The sequence below is a fragment of the Pelophylax lessonae genome (assembly GCF_965119305.1).
Source record: "Pelophylax lessonae genome assembly, chromosome: 2".
NCBI lineage: Eukaryota > Metazoa > Chordata > Amphibia > Anura > Ranidae > Pelophylax > Pelophylax lessonae.
In genome coordinates, this window is record NC_138769.1 from 389,863,342 (window position 1) to 389,888,288 (window position 24,947).

Sequence of the window (24,947 nt, forward strand, 5' to 3'; positions counted from 1 at the left end):
TAATAGGTTTATAGCAAAATTATTGCAAGGTAATCAAATGACTCATACTATCTATTGTTATCGCTTCTCTCTTATAACAGCATATATTTAGATTGAGATAAATATAATATAGAGAAGACTATTCACAAGTCTTGCAAAAATGCATTTAGATGTCTATATATAAACAATAAAAAGGGGGAATTCATTATAGTTACCCATAGTAACCAGATTCCTTGATTTTCTTAGAGAACAAAACATGAACTTTATTGGTCCTATTATTATTATCCCATTATAAGATATGTTTGTCGCTTAATAGTGATAGTCAAATATAGGAAGCACTGCACCACAGGTATAACCTAGAAATACTCAAAAAAAAAAAAAAATTGGCCCTTCCCTTTTCTCCCCCCAGGGAGAAAGACAAGGCTTCCCTCTCTCATCTCTGCTTTTTGTTTGCTGAATAGAGCTCTTTGCCAATGCATCAGAGGGAATCCAGAGATCAGAGGGATCACCACACCGGGACTGGACAGAGGGGAGGTCAAGTTCTCACTCTACAGGGACAACATGACGGTGTTCTGTGCTGACCGGCGATCCATCGACTTCTTCGTCCAGACCTGTAAGGACTTCGGCAAAGCTTCAGGGCCAAAGGTCAACTTCGGGAAGTCAGAAGTCATGCTCTTCGTAAAGTTGTTCCTGCCTTCTTCTGCATCCATCCCTTTCAGCATCAAGGCGGATTTCATCAAAATTCTTGGGGTTTGGTTTGGAGCTAAAGGGAGCAGCTCTGAAGTTCAAGATGAGGAAAAAGTTTGGACTTTGGAGCCTCAGAGAACTCACCATCGAAGGAAAAACACTGGTACTCCGCAGCGAGATTCTCCCTGTGTTGTAGTACCTCGCCCAGGCCTGGCCCCCCCACCCCCGGGTCAAAACCTGTAAGGCCATCACCAGGGCACTTCATCTGGGGCTCCAAAATGGACAGAGTGAAGCGGTCAGTCATGTTCAAGGAACCCCTCAAGGGCGGTAAGGGCGTGCCCGACATCGCAACGTTGCTGAGGGTGTTCTTTGATTGCAACTGCAATCCGTAGGACTTTGGTCGACAGAACTTTGGACTGGCGGTAGCTCCATGTCCCGTTTTTTTCCTCCTGCCTCTTTGGAGGTCCCTTGGATGAGACAAATGGGACAGTTCCATTCCCTACAACTGGGACACGCCTTGGTACTACTTGGACACTTTCAAGTTCATCAAGGAGCAGGGGCTGCATGGAGTTAAACCTGACTTGTGGAAGCCAAAAACTATCTACAAGTTGATCAGAGCCATGGACATTGCAGAGACTGTTCCAGGCCTACCTTCAGCCACTTGCAAAGTGGTCTGGAGGAATGTTTCTTCAAAGGGACTCACTAACAGGCATAAAGATCCGGCATGGATGGCAATCGAAGGGGGGTTGCCGCTCAGGCAGTGGCGTAGCGTGGGGGGTGCAGGGGGAGCGGCGGCACCGGGCGCAAAATTTGGGGGGGCAAAATCCCACGCCCGTGTGTCACTCCTGCCTGCTCTCTTAATTTTATTACAGTGTCCCCAGACAGCCATGTTCCGTTGCGCCCTGTTATTGGGCGAATTGGGTCATGTGCAGCGGGGGGGGGGGGGGGGGGAGGTGGGGCTGGCCTGTCCGTGATCAGGTGGCACATGCGCACGAGAGTCCCGCCTCGACGCCTCCAGCATCTCCTCCTTCTCCTCTCCTCCGGGACCGGGTGGCACATGTGGCGCGCATGGGAGTCCCGCCTCCGGCTTACTGTGAACTTCCACCACACAATCTTCTCCTCCTCCTCTGCTGGATCTCAGGTACGTCCCGTTCACAGTCTAGCAGTGTGTCAGAGCCAGAGGCAGCAGCCAGAGAGATAGACAGACAGAGTGAGTTAGGGTCAGAGTTAAGGTGAGTTAACTTAGGACAGAGCAGTTAGGGTCACGCTGTGTAGTGATCAGTATAGGAATACTGTAGGTAGGAGTAGGACAGTGTAGTGGATAGTGTAATATAGTGTATTGGGTAGTGTAGTGGACAGTGTAGTGTAGTGGGTAGTGTAGTGTAGTGGACAGTGTAGTGTAGTGGACAGTGTAGTGGACAGTATAGTGCAGTGGGTAGTGTAGTGGACAGTGTAGTGTAGTGGACAGTGTAGTGTAGTGGGCAGTGTAGTGTAGTGGGCAGTGTAGTGTAGTGGGCAGTGTAGTGTAGTGGACAGTGTAGTGTAGTGGGTAGTGTAGTGGACAGTGTAGTATAGTGGACAGTGTAGTGGACAGTGTAGTGGACAGTATAGTGTAGTGGGTAGTGTAGTGGACAGTGTAGTGTAGTGGACAGTGTAGTGGACAGTATAGTGCAGTGGGTAGTGTAGTGGACAGTGTAGTGTAGTGGACAGTGTAGTGTAGTGGGCAGTAGAGTGTAGTGGGTAGTGTAGTGGACAGTATAGTGGACAGTGTAGTGGATAGTGTAGTGGACAGTGTAGTGTAGTGGGTAGTGTAGTGTAGTGGACAGTGTAGTGGACAGTATAGTGTAGTGGGTAGTGTAGTGTAGTGGACAGTATAGTGTAGTGGGCAGTGTAGTGTAGTGGGCAGTGTAGTGTAGTGGACAGTGTAGTGGTCAGTGTAGTGTACTACTACACTGACACCACTACACTACACTGACCACTACACTACACTACATTACACTGACCACTGCACTACACTGACAACTACACTACACTGACCACTACACTACACTACACTGACCAGCCTGGACAATGTAGTGTAGTGGTCAGTGTAGTGTAGTGGACAGGTAGGTCAGTTTAGTGGTCAGTTTAGGAATCAGGTAGGTCAGTCAGTGTAGAGGTCAATGCAGTTGCCAGTATAGGAATCCGGTAGGTTAGTGAAGTGGACAGGTAGGTCAGTGTAGGAATCAGGTAGATTAGTGTAGTGGTCAGTGTAGGAATCAGGCTGGTCAATACTATTGTAGGAAGCGACTCAGGGAGTGCTAAAAGTCCGCAGGTTAGGGGGCGCAAATTACTTGCCTTGCCCCGGGCACTGACAACCCACGCTACGCCACTGCGCTCAGGACATTTATGCATGTCAGAAACCTGTGCAGATACAGGCACTGCCCTTTTTGCATCATCCAGGAGGAAACGTCTTTTCACGTTTTCTGGGAGTGCCCCTTTGCACAGAGCCTGTTGAGGGCCTTGGAACCTGAACTTAAAGACTTTGTTCCAAAGACTGCCATCACACATTTCGGGGTGCTGAATGGACTTTTTCATGGAACTTTTTCCCAGGAGGACATTGACAACGCCTGGCGGGTGTTGTGTTGCTTTAAGGACGCTTTACGGTGCGCCAGAAAGTGCCTTATCCACCAGCATGAGAGGATGTCCTTTCAGGACTGTCGCAGACTGGTTCATAGTCTGCTCAGAGACTATAACCTAATGGATCTCATGGAGGAAGAGGAGGTCTGAAGATTTCCCCTTCCCCCACTCTCCCTTGTGTGTTGAATATTCAATAAAGCTTCAGGCCTGCAACTTCATTCCCTTCCCCTTCCCCCTCTCTCCCACCCCCCCATCACACCTGTTGCTTTTTTGAAACGTAATGTTGTTTGATAGTCGCAACGTATAGTCAGCGATTTCTAGTTTCATGCTTTAGGGGTATTGCGTGTCATGCATGATGGGATGGCACGGGGTATCCTTACTCTGCAAAACACATCAGGCATCATACCGCAGAATGAATGAATGTATCTGAATGTATTTATTTGTATGATCGGAAATGTATTGTAATGTAGTGTATTTATGCGCTGCGTCACAGTACAGGGGAGAATGTACCCCGACAAAGTATTGTTTTTTGTATATTCTTATGCAAATAAAGTATACATTTTCAACCAAAAATCCTCTCAATCCTTTGCTGACAAAATAGTCACAACTTAAAACAAAAGACCTGGTGGATCTTCCAATGAACATTTATCAATTTAGCGATTGTGACAATTAACATATTTTACAGTCTAGATCAGGGTTGCCAACTTCCTGCAATTTTTTTTTTTCTACTGACAACACATGGAAAATGTACTGACATCACAGTCCATAGAGTTCCTCTTTACATCGGAGTCCATAAAATTCTCCTTTACATAAGAGTCCATTGAGTTTCCCTTTCCATCAGAGTTGGCAGGGTTGCAGTCCAAGGGGGAACTCTGACGACCCTGATGTAAAGGGGAACGGTGCAGACCGTGATGTAAAGGGGAACTCTAATGTAAGGCTCTCTATGGTCACCAAAGCCCCCACCTTTACATCTGAGTCTGCAGCGTTCACCCTTACATCATGGTCTGCAGAGTTCCCCTTTACATCAGGGTCTGCAAAGTTCACCCTTGGACTGTAAGGGGAAAACCTGCATATTCTGATATAAAGGGGAACTCAGAGGATCCTGATTTAGGTGGGACTGCCAGGAACTCTGGTGTGTGTGTGGACATTGGTGACCACAGTCCACTTTCCACAGAGTGAATACACTAAGGTAAGGGGAGTTACTGATAGTAGGGGGAAACCTTTATATCAGCGTATCCCCTTATATTAGTGTATTCACTCCGCCCTTACATCAGTGACTGCCCCCACAGACAGTGTGCTCTGGCACGGTCTGGAGGCACTGTCACTGACCTCCTCCAATGCTCGCTATCACTTGGGTGCACCGTTCAGGGCAGGCTGAGTCAGACGGTTGTGATCCTCTGGTTAAATCCTTCTCAGCCCTCTCCAGTGTCCAGTGACAGTCCCCACCCCCCCACCCCCTCCTGTCCTGGCGGTGCTCTCAGCTCCCTCCCCCCAGTCATTTCTGTACATCGTAAAAAGCAACAAGCTCCACCAGTTCCAAAGCCTGCCTGTGGAGATATATTTTTGCTGAAACAAATGATAAAGTGTGAGCTGGAGTTTGGCTTCAAATGTGTTAGTGCAATTAAATTTGCTAATACATTTGACACTGCTCTCTCCCTGGTCCAGACGAAGCTACGCTATTCCCAGGGAAACGCGTTGACGTCACCAGCCCGGCGATGCACACTACCAACTTTCCATAGTGCATGGCGGACGCACAACAGAGGACACTGCATCCAGCGGACTCACCAACAAACTGAGACGGAGGAACATCAACATACGCGGTACAGCTGTAAGCAGCCGACAGCACAAGAAAACACAAGAAAGTAAGGTACTATTGCGGGGTTAAGAATTTGCCAAGTGGGCAACCAGGTGCACAGGACCGAGACGTACATAGCCAATCTTCAGCCATCCACGCTGATTGAAGCATCACTCACTCACTCTCCAACTCTCCATGCTTTAGGATTCCTAGATTGACTATTGTACTATTTCACACACCTGGCCAAGTCCCCCATAGACCGGCAGACGCACTGCAGCGCACCAAGCTCCTTTACAGCTGCCAACTATAACCGCGCTCCACGTATTTTCCCTCCAGTGTTAACCCTCCATACACCACAATTACATTCAAGCAACTGCATTGTAATGTATTTGACTGATGATGCAGAGTCATCTATACCTTGACTTGCAATTCATCAATAACCACCAGCATCTATGACATAGACGTGACTCATTATCACTATCTGCATATCCAAAACCTCATAGGATCTGCAAAACTACCCCCAACAGATAGGGCGATATTGCATCCTCTTTTGCACCTGAGCTTCAACAGGAATATATCAGGACATGATAATTGATTTTGAAGTAACATACCCACCAAAAGAACTCTCCATGTAAACTTTCTTTGCTATTTTTCCCTGATGTAAGATACTCCATTTTTGCACCGGCCGGTTTTTGTTATTTTGTTTCATGTTTGTCTTGTTTTCTGTACATCCTTGCATCCATGTTACATGTACTGCACAGTAGTGTTATTTAACATTGTGCATTAATACATTTTTGACCTATGATCACATCATCTATTTGTCCCCCTGTATTACATTTACCTTCTGTTTTACCAACTCCTTCTCTGCGCTCTATGCAGAATACTTTTTCATATAAGCATTATGGTTTAAGATGGTTAAATACTTCACTATATATACACAGGGATATATCATAGATCTATACACAACTCAAACCCCAACCCACAATTTTTGAACAACTGCTCTCTCCCTAGACTGAAATTGCTGCTGCCTGCTGTGCCTCCTGTGTTCATTCCTCCAGAGTTGTGTCTCACTAAAACAGAAGGTGTGCTACTGGACAGATCACCAGGTAAAAACAGAGGAAAAAAAAAAAACAAAGAAAAGAAAACTGACCCACCCCATCTAATTATTGAAAAGCCGCAATATAATACATTTTTGGTTTTAGGCTTAATACTGCGTTAAAAAAAATAAAAGGAGAGGTCAACCGTCTTTAAAACAGAATAGGAAGGGAAGAACCCCGATCCCTGAGAGTGCTGAAAGCCAAATGCTGGTCCAGTTCCAGGTGAGGGAAAGAGGACTTATCTAATGGAGAAAATCCTGGGGTGAAAGATCTGAGATTCAAACCAAGTGAAGTATGCCTTCCACATTCAAAAATTGATCTTGTGCGAAATACACTTCCTAGCCTTGAGCATCATAGGAATCACAGACTACTCCAAGATGCCCTAGCCCCTAATAACCTGGGCTGCAACAGCCATTTCGTTAAAGACAGCAACTGTGAAGAAGAATGGCACATTGGTCCTTCGGACAGAACATTCAGATAATCTGGCAGTGCCCAGGAAAGGTCTTGCCCGGTCAGCATGCCACATCTTCCTGGGCTATTTCAGAGCAGTGAGGCCCACCAGAATGCCTCTGAGGATCCTGTGAGGATCAACTTGACTGTGTGAGGCAAATGAGAAAAAAGTTTTAGGGGAGGAAATGCACAAATTAGGTTGTAAGGCACCATGGAGCAACTAGAGTATCCACTGCTTCCATTAGAGAATCCCGGGAGATAAACCTTTTCAGTTTGTTGTTGAACCTGGATGGTGGGGAATCCAGGTCCAGCATTTTCCACCTCCAACACATGCTTTGGAATACCCGAGTGTAGGGGCCACTCTCCTGGGCCCAGGCCTTGCTATTAGAGGAGGTTTACCTGCCAGCAAGGCATGGGCCCAGGGAAATCCAGGCCAGGCACAACCTGGTCTTCATCGACAACAACAGTCCAGAGACAGGACCGACTTGTACCAAAACAACAATATATATTGCACTGGAGAGATTTGGAATAAAACTAGACAATGGGGACTGCCCTAAATGAGGCTACCATCAGGCCCAGGATTCTTATAAAAAAACAGACAGCTTAGGGACTGAAGTCTGAACCCAAGAACAAAGAATCTAAAGCTCCTCCAAGAGAAGAAACACTCTGGGCTGAGAAGTGTCCAGGACCAGACCCAGATATTCTAAGCATTAAGTCTGTTTCAGCAATGATTTGTTAATGTTCAGGATCCACCTAAACTGCTGTAATGTCTGGGCAGTCAGAGACATGTCTGACTTTGCTCTCACTGACTGTTTTACTACAGAGGAGTTTCTCTAAGTACTCCACAACTGGGATACCATGACAATGCAGCAGGGCTACAAATGGGGCAATGAATCAAAGAAAAAGAAGTGCGCACAGCCGCCCTAGCATAATATTGCTTTATTGTGGACATACAGGAAACTTGGTCATTTATGCACTCACATGATCTAAAACGATAGTGGGCGTAAACAGTCTGTTATTCCCCTCTCCTCTCCTGGATCGCCAGAAGTCTGGAGCTCGATTTCCTTCTCTTACAGACCCGATGGCGGGATCCGGGTCCTCCTTGATAGAACCCTGGCGTGCTCAATCGAATGTGCCTGCCCCTGGACCAGCCGGCACTGCACATGAACATCAGGGACTCCCGAAAGACAATAGGTAGTAGGGAGACAGAGATGAAAAGACTGGTCCGTAACTCAGTAGGTTGCTATGATGATGTGTTTTGGAGGTGTGGCCTCCTTCATCAGGCCACACCCACACTTGTACCTCACCACAATTTAATTACAGTAACTCCTCCCATGACCCTCTTCTTAAAGGGGCCAAACCAGGAGAGGTACAGTCACATTAGAACCAGTGCATATGAGAGGACAAAGGGTAGGGCCACAAATTGGTAATGCATCCAATAGAAAAAACAAATGACCACACTCCCTAATGCTACAAGATCTTTAATGCAATAAAATCATCCAACAAACAGAATCAAGGCAAGTTCATGACACTTGTGGGAAGAGCATGGTTGACAAGTTTCGCACATCTAATTGCTTAATCATCATGATGATCTCAATGATTAAGCGATTAGATTCGCAAAACATGTCAACCTTGTCATGAACTAAACTCGATTCCGTGCACAAAATCCCCAAACGTATATAGGGCTAAAAAGCTCAAAAGGTTGCTGCAAAAATCCATAAAGAAACCATTGGAAAAGCAGGTGCAAAGAAAAAGGCTTTGCAGCCTTGGTAGTGACGAAAAATTACCCAAGCCTGGAAACATAACTGGTAGCACCTAACAGGCTCCTCCAGTTTCACAGTCGTACACAATGCATCATCAGGAGCTGAAACGGTCTCCTTTGACTGGGAAGTGATAGCAGAAGACTCTTCAAATAAAAATTCATCAATCAATCAATGGCTCATGTGATTCAATCAGAATCAGAGTATCTGGGCCATGGTCAAATTAAATACAGAATCTGCAGAAGCATGACTGTGGCATGTGCAAAAAAAAAACTGGGTAAATTGCATCATAAAATTTATCTCGACCCCCCCCCCCCCCCCAGCAGAGAGGGCAAAGGACCAAGACATACTAGACAGAACCAATGATGGCTCCAAGGACTGGATAGACTCTAAAAGCTGGTGGGAAATACAACGTATAGGTGCAGAGTACGAGGCTCAGGGTATAAGCCAAGGCATCATGTATTTATTAAATAGAGACACAGCTGGAATAAATCCAAATCTGAAGCTCCATGTGGCTCTTTCCAGGCGGTAACAATATTGGGAAGATGCTGTATACTGTAGCTCTAAAAGAGGGCACAGACACTCCACCCAATGGATGATGTCATCCCCCAATTCTGCAATGCTTAACCACTTCTGTAGATAAACTGGAAATGGGGAACAATAGAACCTAAAGGCTCCACCTGCCCACTTACCGAGTCTTCAGAGACAGGGCAAGTATTTAGGCAATGCCAGGTGTTCCCTTAATGGATGAGGAAAAAATTGGATTTTTGACTTACAGTAAAATCCATTTCTCTGATGCTCATTGATGGACACAGCTACTGATCTTCTTAACAATTGGGTTATACTGCACCCTACAAGAGTAGGACCCTAAGCAGAATAAAATTCTGGCTATGCCTATAGGCAGTACCAGGGGTATACTCCCTTTCTCTGCTATTGGTACTCAGTTTTGTTACTTGCAGTGTCTAAAGAATTACAACTCCACAGAGGGGTGGGTGCTGTGACGTCCCAAAGCAGTGTTAAACATGTGGGGTGGGAACAGCAAAAAACAAATTCCCAAGACTAACTATAGCAAACCAAGTAAAAAAGGGGCTCAACCTAAAAAAACTGGAGCTCACTTGAAAAAAACAATACACCCTCAAAGAGAACCAGGTCGTCTAAACAAGAGGCCTGCAAAACCTTGCAGCCAAAGGAAGCATCTGCAGATGCCAAAACAATCACATTATAGCACTTTGTGAAAGTGTGCGCCGACGACCAAGTGGCCCAGGAGGCACTGAGCGCTCGAGTAGAGTGCACCTTGGCAAGGAAAAGGAGGAACCTGACCCCTGATGGAATAGGCCTGAATCAACGTCTGCCTGATCCATCTGGAGATGGTCACAGAGGAAGCTGACAACCCTTTCTGAGGCCCAGCTAGAGGTTTCCGAGACTATGCCACAAACCCCAGTACCTTCCTTTTGAGACGAGAGGCCAACAGATCCATTTCGAGAGTACCCCACCGGAGACACAACTGATAAAACACCTCCGGATAAAGTGACCATTCCCCCTGGTCCAACACCTGTCAACTGAGGTAATCCGTCAATTTCCCACCCCTAGATTGTGCACAGCGGAGAGGGCTGGAACGAAATGTTCAGCCCACCTTAGAATACTGGCTACTTCCCGAGCCACCAGGACACTTCTTGTGCCCCCTTGGTGATTCACATAAGCCCCGGTCGTGGCATTGTCTGATTGAATTCGTACCGGACACCCCTGAAGATGAATCGTCCAATGATACAAAGTCTGATCGCTCGGAGTTCCAACACATTGATCGGTAGCCTGGACTCTTCCTGAGTCCAGACCCTCGGAACACAATCAGTGCCGAGGACACCTCCCCACCCGGACAGGTTGTCATCTGTGGCGACAACTGTCCAGTACAGGGGAAGAAATGATTTTCCCTGATGAAATGCCGGAGAATGAAGCAACTAAATCTGGGACCCTTTCGTACTCCAGCTCAATAGGATCAGATTGTCTGGAGACCGAGGATTCTTGTTCCATTTTACCAGGAACTCTTTTTTTCAGAGATCTCGTGTGGAACTGTGCAAATGAAACTGCCTCAAAAGGTAGACACCATCAGGCCCAGCACCCGCATGCAAGTCCGAAGAGATGACGACCGTCTGCTGGACAGCAGAAGCTGAATTCAGAAACAGAGAAATAATCAGCGCAATCCCCAAAGTGAATCCAAATAGTGATAATCGAAGGCTGCTTACATTAAGTGCTTCCACTACACCCAGATGATATTAATAGATACAATGCAGCACCACTCAGTATATAATCTTTTATAGTAAAAATACATAAAAAAATAAGGTGCAAAAAGTGAATTGGTGCATCAAAAATATTCTGTGATAAATATTAAAATATGTTCTATGGAAATTATTTAAGTATATAAATAAATAAAATGATAAAGTAATAAATCTCCAGTGCTAAATAAAGGGCTGGTGCAGGTGACCGCTCCACACTCCAAAAACCAAATTGATAATAAAATAGTCTGAGATAAATAACAAAGTATATATTATGACTGGATAAATGAATAAATCTTCAGTGCTGGATAAAATACTAGGGCAGGTGTCCACTCCACACTCCAGTGATCATTGTGACAATGTGCTCAATAGTAGCTCACCTTATTGTCTGACCCATCTCTCACAATGAGTCAAACAAGCTTTCGGCCCTCTGGCCATAGTGTTGCCATGCACCTCCTTCCTCCTCCAGAATACAGGATGCAGGATCTCCGACAGGGATCTCCACCTGTGATCCCTAAAACTCTGACTTCTCCACCCTTCTCTCACGGGGCTCCAGGGGGCAGGTCACGTTCCACAATAGTATATAAAGGGAAGGACACTCTGTATACTAGTTTATTAAACAAGGACATGAAATACCACTCACTTTAAAAAGCCCTTCAGCAGTGTGGGCTGTGACAGTCTCTTCCAACTCTGGGATGCGGTTTCCGTGTGCAGGCTCTTCAAGGTTTCCCGCACTGACACAATCAGCACATCCACTAGTGCCTTTTCATGCGTGGCTAAAGGAGCAGAGGAATCATCCTCACTATCTGAACACGCAGGGTGCGTGGACGCAGACCCCGAAGGGTAACTCGCATCCACGGTGGTTGAATCAAATTTAGGATCTGATGAGATAGAGGAAGCAGGTGAAGGAGGGGGACGCTTTTTGCTAGCCTGTTTTTCCAAGATTAAATCCACCTTGGACACCAAGGACTCCAGGACTGTCATTAGTGCAGTCAGTTGTTAGGACTGGGAGGGTCCGACGGCCTCTGAGAAGAGATCAGGTGGAGAGATGTGCTCCAGAGACTCAGTTAGTGGAGAGGAGAACCCACATAAAAAAAAAGGTGTATAACACTGCAAGGGACACCCCACCGCGCTGGTGGCACCACAAGGCCCGGCGCAGAGCATAATCCCTGCTACAGCAGAGAGAGGGAGAGAAACCCCACAAAAAAAAAAAAAACTCACAACCATCGATCAGGCACTCACAGCACCAAGCTAACTGCACAGCATGCGGCAATCAGGAAAGGAAAGATCCAGGAGACAGCACTAGGGGCTGAGGAAGGGCTCCCATTGCCGAATCACCGCCCATCAAATTTTCAATGGGAAACCACAAGAAAACGGCTGCCGAGGATACACAAACATGACCGCCAATCTGAAGCACAAAAGGCTACAAGAAAACAGGGGCCCTGGAGCTCGAAAACTATCCCAACAGGGAGGGGGGCCCCGGCAGGAGCCCACACCAGGTCCAGCCCCCTCCCAAATATTGATTGTCCGGTCAAGTGCTCCCCTCCCACCACCATTGCTAGCTCAACACACAAGACCACACCATGGTGGGGGGCTGGGCAGGTGGGGGGCAACAAGGCCGCAGAAGACCACCAAGAAAGGGAGGGGCGCTTCATGGGAAGGAGCCCCTCCCTCCAAACCCGGAGGAGGTTTGACTGTCCCAGAGAGGGGGCCCACCCCAAAACTCTCCAGGGGTAGAGGGGGGACAGCTACTTACCACACCAGGAACAGGATGGGCACCGCTCCGGACAGACCACCGCTCTATCGGAATGTGGGTGCTGTCAGCCAGGAGGAACAATGCGACTATGGCCGAAGCCAGGTCATATGCGCCCTCGCGAGACGTTTACCTTGCAGGCCAGCCCCGTCCAGTGGGTATGTCACAGCCGAGGTCTACACGTGCTCACTGGGCAGACAGGGGGGACCCTCTGGATCTAGATTATCTAGTCCATCGCCCAGTCCGGCAGTTGATTGTAGATTCTCACAGGAACAAAATAAGAAAAAAAAATCAATTTATAAAGAAAAAAGCACCAGGATCAGAGATCTCAGCAAGTAACTAGGTCTTTACTCCTGACTAGGCAGGAAAAAAAAACTGAGTGCCTATAGCAAAGAGTGGGAGTATACCTCATGGGACTGCCCCATAGGCGTAGCCTTCTCGGCCTTTTGGCTAAGATCAAGTGTAGTATCGACTTTAGCCCTTAGGGGTGTCTCTGCTTTACGGCTAGGACGTTGAGAAACATTTGTATCTATCCAAGCCATTTGGTCCTTGTGGGGTACCCTCTGCTCGGCCTTGTAGGATCGTTGATTAAATTCAGCTTCACCTACTCGCTGCTATTGGGTTAGAGGCTTAGCCCCCACAAGGAACGAGATTGCGATCTTCCCTCCTCCCCCCCCACTCTGCGCTACTACCTTCGGGCAGTAGGCGCACAAGGGCCTTTTTAAAGGCTGCGAAAGAGTGAAGACGCCGAGGAATAAGAAGGAAGCCGCCGAAGTTCTCCTGAAGCGACTACCGACGAACTCCTCCGTCATGGGGAAGAGCACTGGGAAGAAGAAGCATGTCCCCGCCACTTCTGCCAGGACTCCGGGAGAAGTCGCCTCAACCTCCACCCCCACCCCGGCCAATGCCACCCAGCCGGGCTCAGCAAGGCCAGCCAGGTCCGCAGACGGGCTTCCTACCCTGGAACCCTGGATGAGGCAGACAGTGGTGCTGCAGCTGAAAGAGGTGGACGGAAGAGTCCCCGACATGACCCCGGAAATCTTTGGCAAGAAAATGATCCTCGAACAGGGGTTCAGCAAGGCGGAGACACTGTCCGTGCAGACCTTCATGAAAGGTATATTCTATATAACTTTTGTGTCTTTACAGGTCTGTAGAAGATACTGGGAGGCGGTGAAGAATTGTGGCCCGGAATCCCCTTTCCGCAACTTCGTTGCGAACACTCCCATTCAACGGGATGAAAGGCGGGTAACGGTGTCCATGAGAAACCCCCATACCCCAGGAAAAGACATCGCCACCTACCTCCAGAGGTTTTGCATCGTGGCCAAAGACCCAGTCCGAATCCTCGATGTCAACGGCTTCTGGACAGGTAAGTGGGCAGTTTCTTGCAGGTTAAGGAGAGAGCCTTCGGGGGATCTCCAACACCTGAAGTCCCACTTCTCTCTGGGAGCCTCCGCAGGACTCCTGTACTACGCAGACATGCCCCATACCTGCCACAGGTGTGGCAAGCATGGTCACGTAAGTATGGAATGTCAGGAACCTTCTTGCAGGTTCTGTCGGGTTGCAGGCCATGAGACCAAGGATTGTCCGAGGTCCAAGACCTGTAACCTCTGCGGATTGGCGGAGCACGTCTACAGAGACTGCCCCCAGAGATCCCGGCCCTACGCTGGAGCCCTGCTCAAGGGCAGAGCCCCAGACAGCGCTGGGAAAAAGAAGCCAGGGGAAAAGACTGCGAAGGAACCTCGGAAAGCCACTGGTGAGTCCCCCCCTCCCCAGGCCCCTACCACCTCCTCCGACCCATCCCTCCCCAACCCCCCTGAGTCGGAGGTGACCTCACCTGCCCCTCCCCCCTCCCAGCCCCCCCTGCCCTGTCCTCCATGGAGGACTTCCCCACCCTGCCCACCGCCCCCCCCCCACCCCACCCCCCACCAGCAAAGGCCGAAAACGGAACCTAGACAGCCCGACAACTGAAGAACCCACCAAGCGGCCCACCGTGGCCCAGCAAAATGACATCGCTGGACTGGACCCAGTGGTGGAGGACCTAGAGGACCTTGAGTCTGCGGGGGAAGATGAAGGAGAAATGCAGGAAGGTAAGGATCTGGCTCCCCCAGAGACTGACCTCACCCAGGACCTGATGGACAGCATCCTCGAGGAGAACGGCCTGAACCAGGACACTGGACAGGCACAAGAGGCAGTGGAAGAACCACCCCCCCCTCAGGGGAGGTAAGTTCAGCCCACCTGCTAGCTAGCCCCTTTATCTCCTTTACATGATGGCAGAGATCTCCATCTTTTCCATTAATGTTAGGAGCATCAAGGATGCGTCTAGAAGACAGGTGGCGCTGACTTTTCTTTCCACTCAGCAGAGTGATGTCTACATGCTCCAGGAGTGTGCCCTACCCTTCTCGAGGAGGTACACTCATCTGTCCTCCCAGTGGACCCATGGTCCCTCCTACTGGTCCGGGGGTGTCGATTGTAAGTCTGCAGGGGTAGCCATTCTTGTCAGGGGTGGTCGTTTCACGGTTGACTCCGTCCAGGAGCTCGTCTGTGGCCGTCTTTTGGTCGTAGACGGCTCATGGGCGGGAGAGCCAGTTAGGCTCATCAACGTGTATGCCTCCCCAGATAAGAGTGAGCGACTGGAGCTTTTCCAGACCCTGCGGACCCAACTCGTCACCACCAGGGCAGTAGTAATCGGCGGTGATTTTAACTGTCCGATTGAGGAGGATGGGCGCAGCTCCAGCATGTACGCAAAGCTCGACACCACGTCTAGGCTGCTCAGGGAGATGATTGCGGAGGCTTCCTTGAAGGACGCCGTGGGATCCATGGGGAAAGGTTCCGTGAACTATTCGTGGTGCCGTCCTGATGGATCTGTGCGTTCTAGGATAGACTTCGTGCTCACCTCCAAGACAGTCAGACATCGCGGGTTCTCCATGGTCCCCTGCTTTTTCTCTGACCACAGGGCCATCCACTTTCGGGGTGACCTGGGCGAGGGCTTTGCCCCCGGTCCGGGCTCCTGGAAGCTGAATGGTACCCTGCTGGAAAATGAGGAACTGCTGGAGGAACTCAGGGAGGCCTACATTACCTGGAAGGAGGACAAGAGGTTCTTCGGAAAGGTAAGCGACTACTGGGAGTTTGTGAAAGTCAAGCTAGGCAGCTTCTTTCAGGCAAGGGGACGCCAGCAAGTGTGTGCCAGGAAGAGGGAACTCAGGAGACTGCAACGCCAGATGCAGTCCCTGCAGGACCTTCACCACTGCGGCTGGGACGTTAGGCAGGACCTGGAGGACACCAAGAAGAGCCTGAAAGGACACTTCGAGGAAGAATCCAGGCACCTCGTCTTCCGTTCCAAGGTGGAGAATCTTGAGAAAGGTGAGAAATGTAACTCTTTCTTTTTCAGGAAACTCCACTCAGGACACACTTCCTTGTCTGAGCTGCGGGACGAGACCGGAACACTCCAGAAGGGGAAGGAGGCTGTGATGCAAGTGGTCAGCGACTACTACACCAACCTCTACTCCCCGAAAGAAACAGATACGGCTGAGGCCGACAGGTTCTTGTCAGGTATCACTAACCAAATTGATCCTGCAGGTATGTCGGCAATCAACGCCCCCTTGGCACTGGAGGAACTGCACTCTGCCGTCAGATCCTTTAGGCAAGGCAGGACCCCGGGCTGCGACGGTCTCCCAGCGGAGCTCTATGTAGCGCTGTGGGATCTCGTTGGCCCGGACCTGCTCGAGCTGTACGAGGAGATGGTGGTGGAGGGCACAATGCCTCCGTCGCTGAGGGAGGGGATGATCACGATTTTGTATAAGCGTAAGGGGGAGAGAGGGGATCTGAAAAATTGGCGTCCCATCTCTCTCTTGAACGTGGACTACAAAATCCTCGCCAAGGTTCTGGCCAACAGGCTGAAATCTGTCATCGGACAGATCATCCACCCGGATCAGACTTGTGGCATTCCTGGTTGCAGGATTGCGGACAGCCTTGCGCTTGTCCGGGACACGGTCCAGTACATTCGAGGCCGCCGTGTGCACGCGGCCCTGGTCAGTCTTGACCAGGAAAAGGCCTTTGACCGTGTCTCCCATGAGTTTATGTGCAGAGCTCTGCGCAGGTTTGGTCTTGGGGACATGTTTTGTTCGTATGTGAATGTGATGTACAATGACATTTGTAGTACGGTGTTGGTGAATGGCTGGAAAACTGACCCTTTCCCTGTTCTCTCTGGGGTCAGACAAGGCTGCCCTCTCTCACCTCTGCTTTTTGTTTGCTGTATAGAGCTCTTTGCCGAATGCATCCGACAGAACCCAGAGATCAGAGGGATCACCGCACCGGGACCGGACAGAAGGGTTGTCAAGTGCTCACTCTACATGGACGACGTAACGGTGTTCTGTGCTGACCAGCGCTCCATCGACTCGCTCGTCCAGACCTGTGAGGACTTCGGCAAAGCTTCAGGGGCAAAAGTCAACTGCGGGAAGTCAGAGATCATGCTCTTCGGAAAGTGGTTCCTGCCTTCTTCTGCATCAATCCCTTTCAGCATCAAGGCGGACTTCATCAAAATTCTTGGAGTTTGGTTTGGAGCTGAGGGCGCAGCCCTGAAGTCTTGGGAGGAGAGACTGTCCAAGATGAGACAAAAGTTTGGACTATGGAGCCTCAGAGAACTCACCATCGAAGGGAAAACACTGGTACTCCGCAGCGAGATCCTCCCTGTGTTGCAGTACCTCGCCCAGGCCTGGCCCCCCCGGGTCAACACCTGCAAGGCCATCACCAGGGTGGTGTTCCACTTCATCTGGGGCTCCAAGATGGACAGAGTGAAGCGAGCAGTCATGTTCAAGGAACCCCTCAAGGGCGGTAAGGGCGTGCCCGACATCGCAACGTTACTGGGGGTGTTCTTTGCCTGCAACTGCATCCGCAGAACTTTGATTGACAGAACTTCGGACTCTGGAGGCAACTCCATGTCCCGTTTTTTCCTCCTGCCTCTCTGGAGGTCCCTTGGATGGGACAAATGGGACAGTTCCATCCCCTACAACTGGGACACTCCTTGGTACTACTTGGACACTTTCAAGTTCATCAAGGAGCTGGGGCTGCATGGAGTTAAGCCCGACTTGTGGAAGCCAAAAACTATCTACAAGTTGATCAGAGCATCAGACATTGCTGAGACTGTTCCAGGCCTCCCTTCAGCCACTTGCAAAGTGGTCTGGAGGAATGTTTCTTCAAAGGGACTCACCAACAGGCATAAAGATCTGGCGTGGATGGCTGTCCAGGGGGGTTTGCCACTCAGGACATTTATGCATGCCAGAAACTTGTGCAGATACAGGCACTGCCCCTTTTGTATCATCCATGAGGAAACGTCATTTCACGTTTTCGGGGAGTGCTCATTTGCACAGAGCCTGTTGAGGGCCTTGGAACCTGAACTGAGAGACTTTGTCCCACAGACTGCCATCACACATTTCGCTGTGCTGAATGGACTTTTTCATGGGACTTTTTCCCAAGAGGACATTGACAACGCCTGGCGGGTGTTGTGCTGCTTTAAGGACGCTTTATGGTGCGCCAGAAAGCGCCTTATCCACCAGAGGGAGAGGATGTCCATTGAGGACTGTCGCAGACTGATCCACAGTCTGCTCAGAGACTATAACCTGATGGATCTCATGGAGGAAGAGGAGGTCTGAAGATTTCCCCTTCCCCCACTCTCCCTTGTGTGTCTTTGTCCATTCAATAAAGCTTCGGGCCTGTGATTTCATTCCCCCTCCCCCTACCCCCACTCTCCCAACCCCCATCACACCTGTTGCTTTTTTGAAATGTTTTAGTATTGATACAGTTTGAGTAACGTAACGTATAGACACTGTTATTTAGTTTCATGCTTCAGGGGTATTGCGGCTTCATGCATGATGTGATGGCACGGGGTACCCTTACTCCGCACACCACATCAGGCATCATACCGCAGAATGAATGTATGTGATTGAATGTATTTATTAGTATGACCGGAAATGTATTGTAATGTAGTGTATTTATGCGCTGCGTCGCAGTACAGGGGAGAATGTACCCCGACAAAAGTATTGTTTTTTGTATATCATTTATGCAAATAAAGATTACATTTTCAACCAAAAATAGGCGTAGCCTTTTGGCTAAGATCAAGTGTAGTATCTGTTCTTATCAGTTGGTATGGATCCTGATGGTTAGTATCGGTGGGGGCCGAAATGAACCAGGGTGCTCTGGAACTACCGGAGGACTGGGAAGTAAGCCACACCAGAGAAAGCCGGAGGGGTCCATTGCCTTCTGATTTGAATAGGTCCGCCCCTACCAGTTTGAAGGGAGCAAGAAAGCTGGGAAAAGACGGTTAGTATTGCTCCTGGATGTAATTGGTGAGGAATGTGGATGGCGGTGGGTGGGCCTTTCCTCCTGAGTTGAATCTGGCCTTGCAAAAGGCTTGTCCCCAGTTGTAGGCAGGCTCTCCCTAAGCTGTACACGTTCCAAACCTCCTGGTAGGTAAGGGCTACACTGGGTCTGGCCAGGGGCTGAGACCGAAAGAGCCCGTGGTGTACGTGCCCCTGGGATGGCAGCCCAGGGGTGCCTCGATTTCACTGGTGAGGGGCAGCTCACCTGAGTTTTTGTGGCACCTTGGTCACTGCACCATCACACTTTTTCAGCACCTGCCTCTTGGGGTGGGCCTTTTGGCCAGCACCAGAGGAATTTTTTATTCCTGGCCGGGGGGCCTGCCAAGGTCCTGCACTTTGGCACTACCCAGCACTTCTCCACTTCCCTTTTCACGTTTGCGTGTGTGCACTTTTTTATGCACCGGGTGTTAAGTCTTTTGAGTGTGTTTCACACACTACGGGCTAAAAAAAAAAAAAAATAGGCGTAGTTATTTTTCTGCCTAATGTCCTACTCTTTTAGAGGGCAGCATAACCCACGTAGTCAAGAAGATGGAGAGCTGTGTCCGTCAATGAACTAAAGAGAAATGGTATTTATATATTTTTTTTTATATCTATACTCAAAATGTTTTGCTTTTCATTTCTATTTTAAACTGAAAGGGTTATTTTTTACAAGGTGATCATTTACAAATCATTTTAAGGACTACATTTCATTAATATCTGAATTTAAAAATCAGCACTGGAGAGAAATCTAAAAGGGCAAAGCAATCCATCAGACTATATTTAAATAGTTAGTCTGGTTAAATAAAAGACCAAGAAATTAGTTAAAAACCAAAAACATACTTTGTCCTGGAGTCCCTCCCTGCCAGGTGGATGCCTGTTAATTCTGCACTGACTAATGCAGCAGGTACTAAAGTAGGAGTGCATGCTAATTTTTAAACAAAAATACACAGTAGCTAACTACAGCTTTCAGGCACAGCCAATTATTATTATTATATTTATTTTTTTACAGCCGCTAAAGTAAAGCTGAAAAGTTTTTTTTGATAATCTATACCTTTTTTGAATTTATTTTTTTCATGATATATAGCAGCCTTTTTTCAGTCAAGGCACCTTTTAAAATTCCTCAAGCAAAATCTCGAGGCAATCCATTCTAAAATGTAGAAAACTAAACTAATCGTTTTACATATCGCAGCAGATCCACACATGTAGGACACTCTACATTAGAGATGATTTATTCTTCTAAAATAAATACATATTTGCACATCTGTAACATAACTGGTATGTTTCTCCTCTCCCTCACGCTGCTAATGTGACCCTAACGACGTCAGTGATGGGCAAACAGGGATGCTGTGCAGGCATACAACGTCCTCCTTGACGTTCCATGACGTCATTGGTTGTTAGAACACTGGCAGCTAGAAGGCTGTAATGGTGCACAATGAAAACCTGTGGCTTTGTGTAACTAAAAGGCAGGCTTCATCCACCCGCTGGTTTGTATACAATTTTTGGGCAGTTTTTAGGCATTTTGGCAGGACACACCAGAAAAAAACATCAAGGCACCCTGGTTGGAAAAGGCTGATTTATAGCATGTGTTTAAAAAAAAAAAAAAAAAGAAGAAGTTGTTAAAAACAAAACAAATGATATGCCTAAGGCTCGGTTCACACTTGTGCGATGCGGGAAGGCTGCGAATTCGCAGCCTGTTCCCGCATCGCATCCGCACATCTGTCAGTTAACACTGCCATATGCGATATGCAGGGGGTGTCAATTAAATGTTAACGACACCCCCAGTTTGATCGCATATCGCAGGGCGATCTGACAGTTCGCACAGGATCCGATCGCACAAGTGTGAACCACTGTGCGATCCGATCCTGATGCGGCTGAAAAAAAGGGTCATGTGCGTGTTTGGTGCGGATACAGTGCGAATTCAGCCATACAAAGTGTATGGTTGAATTCGCATCCGCACATGAGATCGCATGTAATGAAGGAGCAGTGCGCTCCGAATTACATGCGATCGCCGCAGCCGCAATAATGTGAACCGGCACAAACTTCTGTATCATAAAAATGGTAAGGTAATTGCTGAATTATTAGGCCCATAGCTGAGATGTGAAAATAGCTAGAAGTCTGTCATCTAACAGACTGACATGATACTTACATTCTTGGCCTACCACGTTTCAAACATTTCAACTATAATCCAGCAAATAAAAATCGTGACAAAGCTGCAGGAGTATAAATGGTGCATTACTGCTCTCTGCTGGCAGAAGTGAATCCACAATAAACATGTTTTTAAATAATAATTACAAATAAAGTTGTGTATGCCCACTTTGCATTTTTAGATTGCAGGATTTCAAAAAGCACCATTACAATTACACTAATCAATAGTTGAAATATTTTAGACAGTGTTCTAACTGAAAAGAACAGTTTGTACTGTAAGGTGAATAAAAAAGGTTTTGTGACTAAAATCCTGATATATATTGCTACTTTTTTTTTTTAATTTTAACTGCATTTTAAGTGCTTTAAGTGACACTTTATGAATGTTTCCACATAGCAGTGCAGTGCCATCCAGTGTCCTGCAGAAAAACACAGCATTCCTATATTTTTCTTTACTGCATATCACACCATGTGGAGTGAATTGGAGACATAGAAAATCAGTGTTTTCTTTGTGCAATGTTTATCCACTGCAAAGATTGTCAGTCACCGCACATAGTATGAACAAGTCCTTCAGATGCACCTCAGACTGTGGAGTTGTAAAACTTAGGGCTCTTTCACACGGGCGGTCCGATCAGATCCGCCTGTCAGTTTTTTAGGCGGATCTGATCGGATCCTCCATGCAGCACTATGGGGCAGCGGGTGTCAGCGGAGGTCACCTCCGCTGACACCCGCTGCCATCCGCATCCGATCCTGTGCTGAAATCTGGACGGATGGAAACCCTATTTTTCCATCCGTTCAGTAATCGGAGCGGAGCGGATCTGATGAGAGCGGACAAGCGGTCCGCTCTCCTCCGATCCCCCATAGAGGGCAGCGGGTGCTGAGACACCTCCCTCTCCGCTCTGCAAGCGGAGACGGAGCTGTCATCCGCCCAGCTCAGCGGGGATCGCGGATCGATCCCCGCTGAGCAACACGGATCCGCCTGCGGAGGCGGACCGTGTGAAAGAAGCCTTACTTAGATTTGCAGTTGAAAGCAGTAAAACCAGATGGTTGAGATGCATTTATACTGCCCCTTAAAGGGATTGTAAAGGCAGAAGGTTTTTTTTTTTTTTAATCAATGCATTAAGACAAAAATAAAAAAAACCTTTTGTGTGCAGAAGCTCCCCTAATACTTACACATCTTTATCCAGCGATGTTGCAGGAGTGTCTCAGCTGCCCTTGACTCCCCTCCTCATTGGCTGAAACAGCAGCGAGGCTTGATTGGCTCCCGCTGCTGTCAAAGTCAGTCAGCCAATCAGGAGTGACATGGGGCGGGGCAGGGCCGCGGTTCCATGTCTGAATGGACACAAGGCGCTGCTTTCCGGCTCGGGTGCGCCATAGCAAGCTGCTTGCTGTGGGGACACTCAAGATGGGGGAAGAGGAACCCGAGAAGAGGAGGATCCCAGTTGCTTTGTGCAAAACCAACTGCACAGAGGAGGTAAGTATAATATGTTTGTCATTTTTAAATGACTTCCTGCAAACCGACGTACCTGTACCTTGGCTTGAAGAAGTGGTCATACCAGAACGATGCCTGTTTTTTAGAGCTGGCAGTCGAATTTCAGGAGATAACAACCGATGCGGTTCACCAGCCGCTCGTCCGTTATCCCAGCGAGCGGAAGGGGATTCCCTCCCCCCTTCCGCATCTCTGCCCGGGTCTCCTTTCCCACCGGGAGACCTGAGCATATCTGCCGGCTGGTTGGAGTCCCAAACAAAGCTGACTTTGGCTTTGATCAGGTCTCTGATCATGACGTCACTTCTGAGTTTACTTGGCTGCCAATGGCGCAGGTTTAAAAAAAAAAAAAAAAATCAGTATTCAAAAATGCAGATTTCTGTGTTTTGAATACTTTGAAGTACAGTGGAGGGGTATAGGGTCTTTTAGACCACAGATCCCTCCATAAAGAGTACCTGTCACAAGGGATGTTTACATTTCTTTTGACTGCAATAAAAGTGATCAGATTTTTTTTTTTAAAACCGTGTTCGCGCAAGAAAAAAAAATACGCATACGTAAGTCGTGCCCGCAAATGAAAACAGTGTTCATCGCATCGCCGCGATCGTTAGAGCAAGAGCAATAATTTTAGAAAAAGATTTCCTCTGTATCTCTAAACTGGTAACCGTTAAAATATTTTAAAATGTCACCTATGAGGTTTTTTAAGTACCATAGTTTGTCGCCATTCCACGAGTGTGCGCAATTTTAAACCGTAACATGTTAGGTATCTATTAACTCTACGCGACATCCTCTTTCACATTATACAAAAAAATGGTCTAATTTTACCGTTTAGTTTTTTTAAAATTCAGTGAAATGTATTTTTTCCCAAAAATTGGGTTTGAAAGACCACTACGCAAATACTACGTGACAAAAAATATTGCAACGACAGCCATTTTATTCTCCAGAGTCTTTGCTAAAAAAAAAATATATTTAATGTTTGGGGGTTACGAATAATTTTCTAGCAAAAAAAACTGAATTTTTGTAAAATCTTACCTGTAAAATTCCTTTCTCTGAGTCCTCCGACAGTCGCCGTCACTTCATATTCATCACTAATGGGGTTATTGACCTTTGCTCCGCAGGAGTAGCTAGGAAACAAAATTTGTTAATATCAAAGCTTTTAGCATATCCCACCCCTAGGGGGTGGTCCCCTCAGTCAATACCTCCCTGCTTCCTGCATTCCCAACTCAGTTTCAGTAGCATAGCAGTAGAGTACATAAACAAACCCCAAAAGAGGGGCGGGGGCGGCGACTGTCGGAGGACTCAGAGAAAGGAATTTTACAGGTAAGATTTTACAAAAATTCAGTTTTCTCTTACGTCCTCCGACAGTCGCCGCCACTTCATATTCATCACTAATGGGGACGTCCCATAGCAGTGTAGACATGAGGGGTGGGAAAAAAACGCAGCCGCGCCTAAAGCAACGCAGTACCCACATCAGAGAAAGGAACCTTACCATGGTAAGAGAACCAACTGGGCAACAGGAAAAAAACGTGCTCAACAGGAGCAACAACCCAGGAAAACAAGTAACCTAGGGATAAAGACATCCCAACAGCCAAGGACCCAAAACAAGGGGCCCTAAGGCACTGCCGCACTAAGAACTTTGCGGCCAAAGGAAGCATCTGCCGATGCCTGAACATCCACCTTGTAGAATTTGGAGAAGGTGTGAACCGACGACCAAGTCGCCGCCTTACACACCTGGGCCACAGAAGCCTGATGACGATAGGCCCAAGACGTACTCAGAGACCTGGTAGAGTGCGCCTTCACAGGGAAAGGGGGAACCTTCCCCTTCAAAGCATAGGCTTGCACAATGGTCTGTCTGATCCATTTGGCGATGGTCGCAGCCGACGCTGCCATGCCCTTCCGTGGACCCTCTGGAAGAACAAAAAGAGAATCCGACTTGTGAAAGGATTTCGACGATGACAGGTAAACCCTGATCGCCCGAACAACATCCAAGGAATGCAAAGCCACCTCCCTTGGATGCTTAGGTTTCGCGCAAAGCGAAGGCAAGACAATGTCCTCATTGGGGTGAAATTCCGAGATCCTCTTCCGGAAGAAAAGAAGGGTTAGGTCGTAAGACCACCTTATCCAAGTGAATCACCAAGTAGGGAGAGCCGCAGGACAAGGCCGCCAGCTCCGATACCCTGCGAGCCGAAGTGATTGCCACCAAAAAAGCAACCTTCTTGGACAAGAGAGACAACGAGATCTCCCAGATCTTCTCAAAGGGAGCATGTTGCAACACGGACAGAACAAGGTTCAAGTCCCATGGAGGTAAAGGGTCCCTCCGAGGAGGAGCCAAGTGACGCACCCCTTGAACAAAGGTGCTAACCAAAGAATTAGACGCCACAGGTCGTTGAAAAAGAACGGCCAGCGCAGAAATCTGACCCTTAATCGTGGCCAACGCCAAACGCTGGTCCACTCCAGTTTGGAGGAAGGCCAACACTCTCGATACCGAGTACGAGCGAGGGGAATACCCCCTGGACTCACACCAGGCAAAATACGCCATCCAAGTACGGTAGTAAATCT

The 24,947-nt window shown here is 48.1% G+C and overlaps 2 protein-coding genes and 1 pseudogene across 4 annotated transcripts in view; 2 read left to right on the forward strand and 1 right to left on the reverse strand.

Moving 5' to 3' along the window:
• The window catches only part of RAD51C (RAD51 paralog C), a 183,529-nt gene that overhangs the window by 108,656 nt on the left and 49,926 nt on the right, over positions 1-24,947 (reverse strand). The window lies entirely within an intron of this gene.
• Positions 770-8,986, forward strand: LOC309546689 (annotated as a pseudogene). Its single transcript has 2 exons — positions 770-1,431; positions 8,913-8,986. The product of its transcript is annotated as an uncharacterized misc_RNA (transcript).
• The window catches only part of LOC309546690 (uncharacterized protein), a gene marked incomplete at its 3' end in the record, with an annotated part of 29,469 nt that continues 21,076 nt past the window's right edge, over positions 16,555-24,947 (forward strand). The window contains exon 1 of the mRNA XM_082246404.1: positions 16,555-17,749. Coding sequence (XP_082102530.1) covers positions 16,760-17,749 — 990 coding nt within the window. The 5' untranslated portion in view covers positions 16,555-16,759. The remainder of the gene's footprint in view (positions 17,750-24,947) is intronic.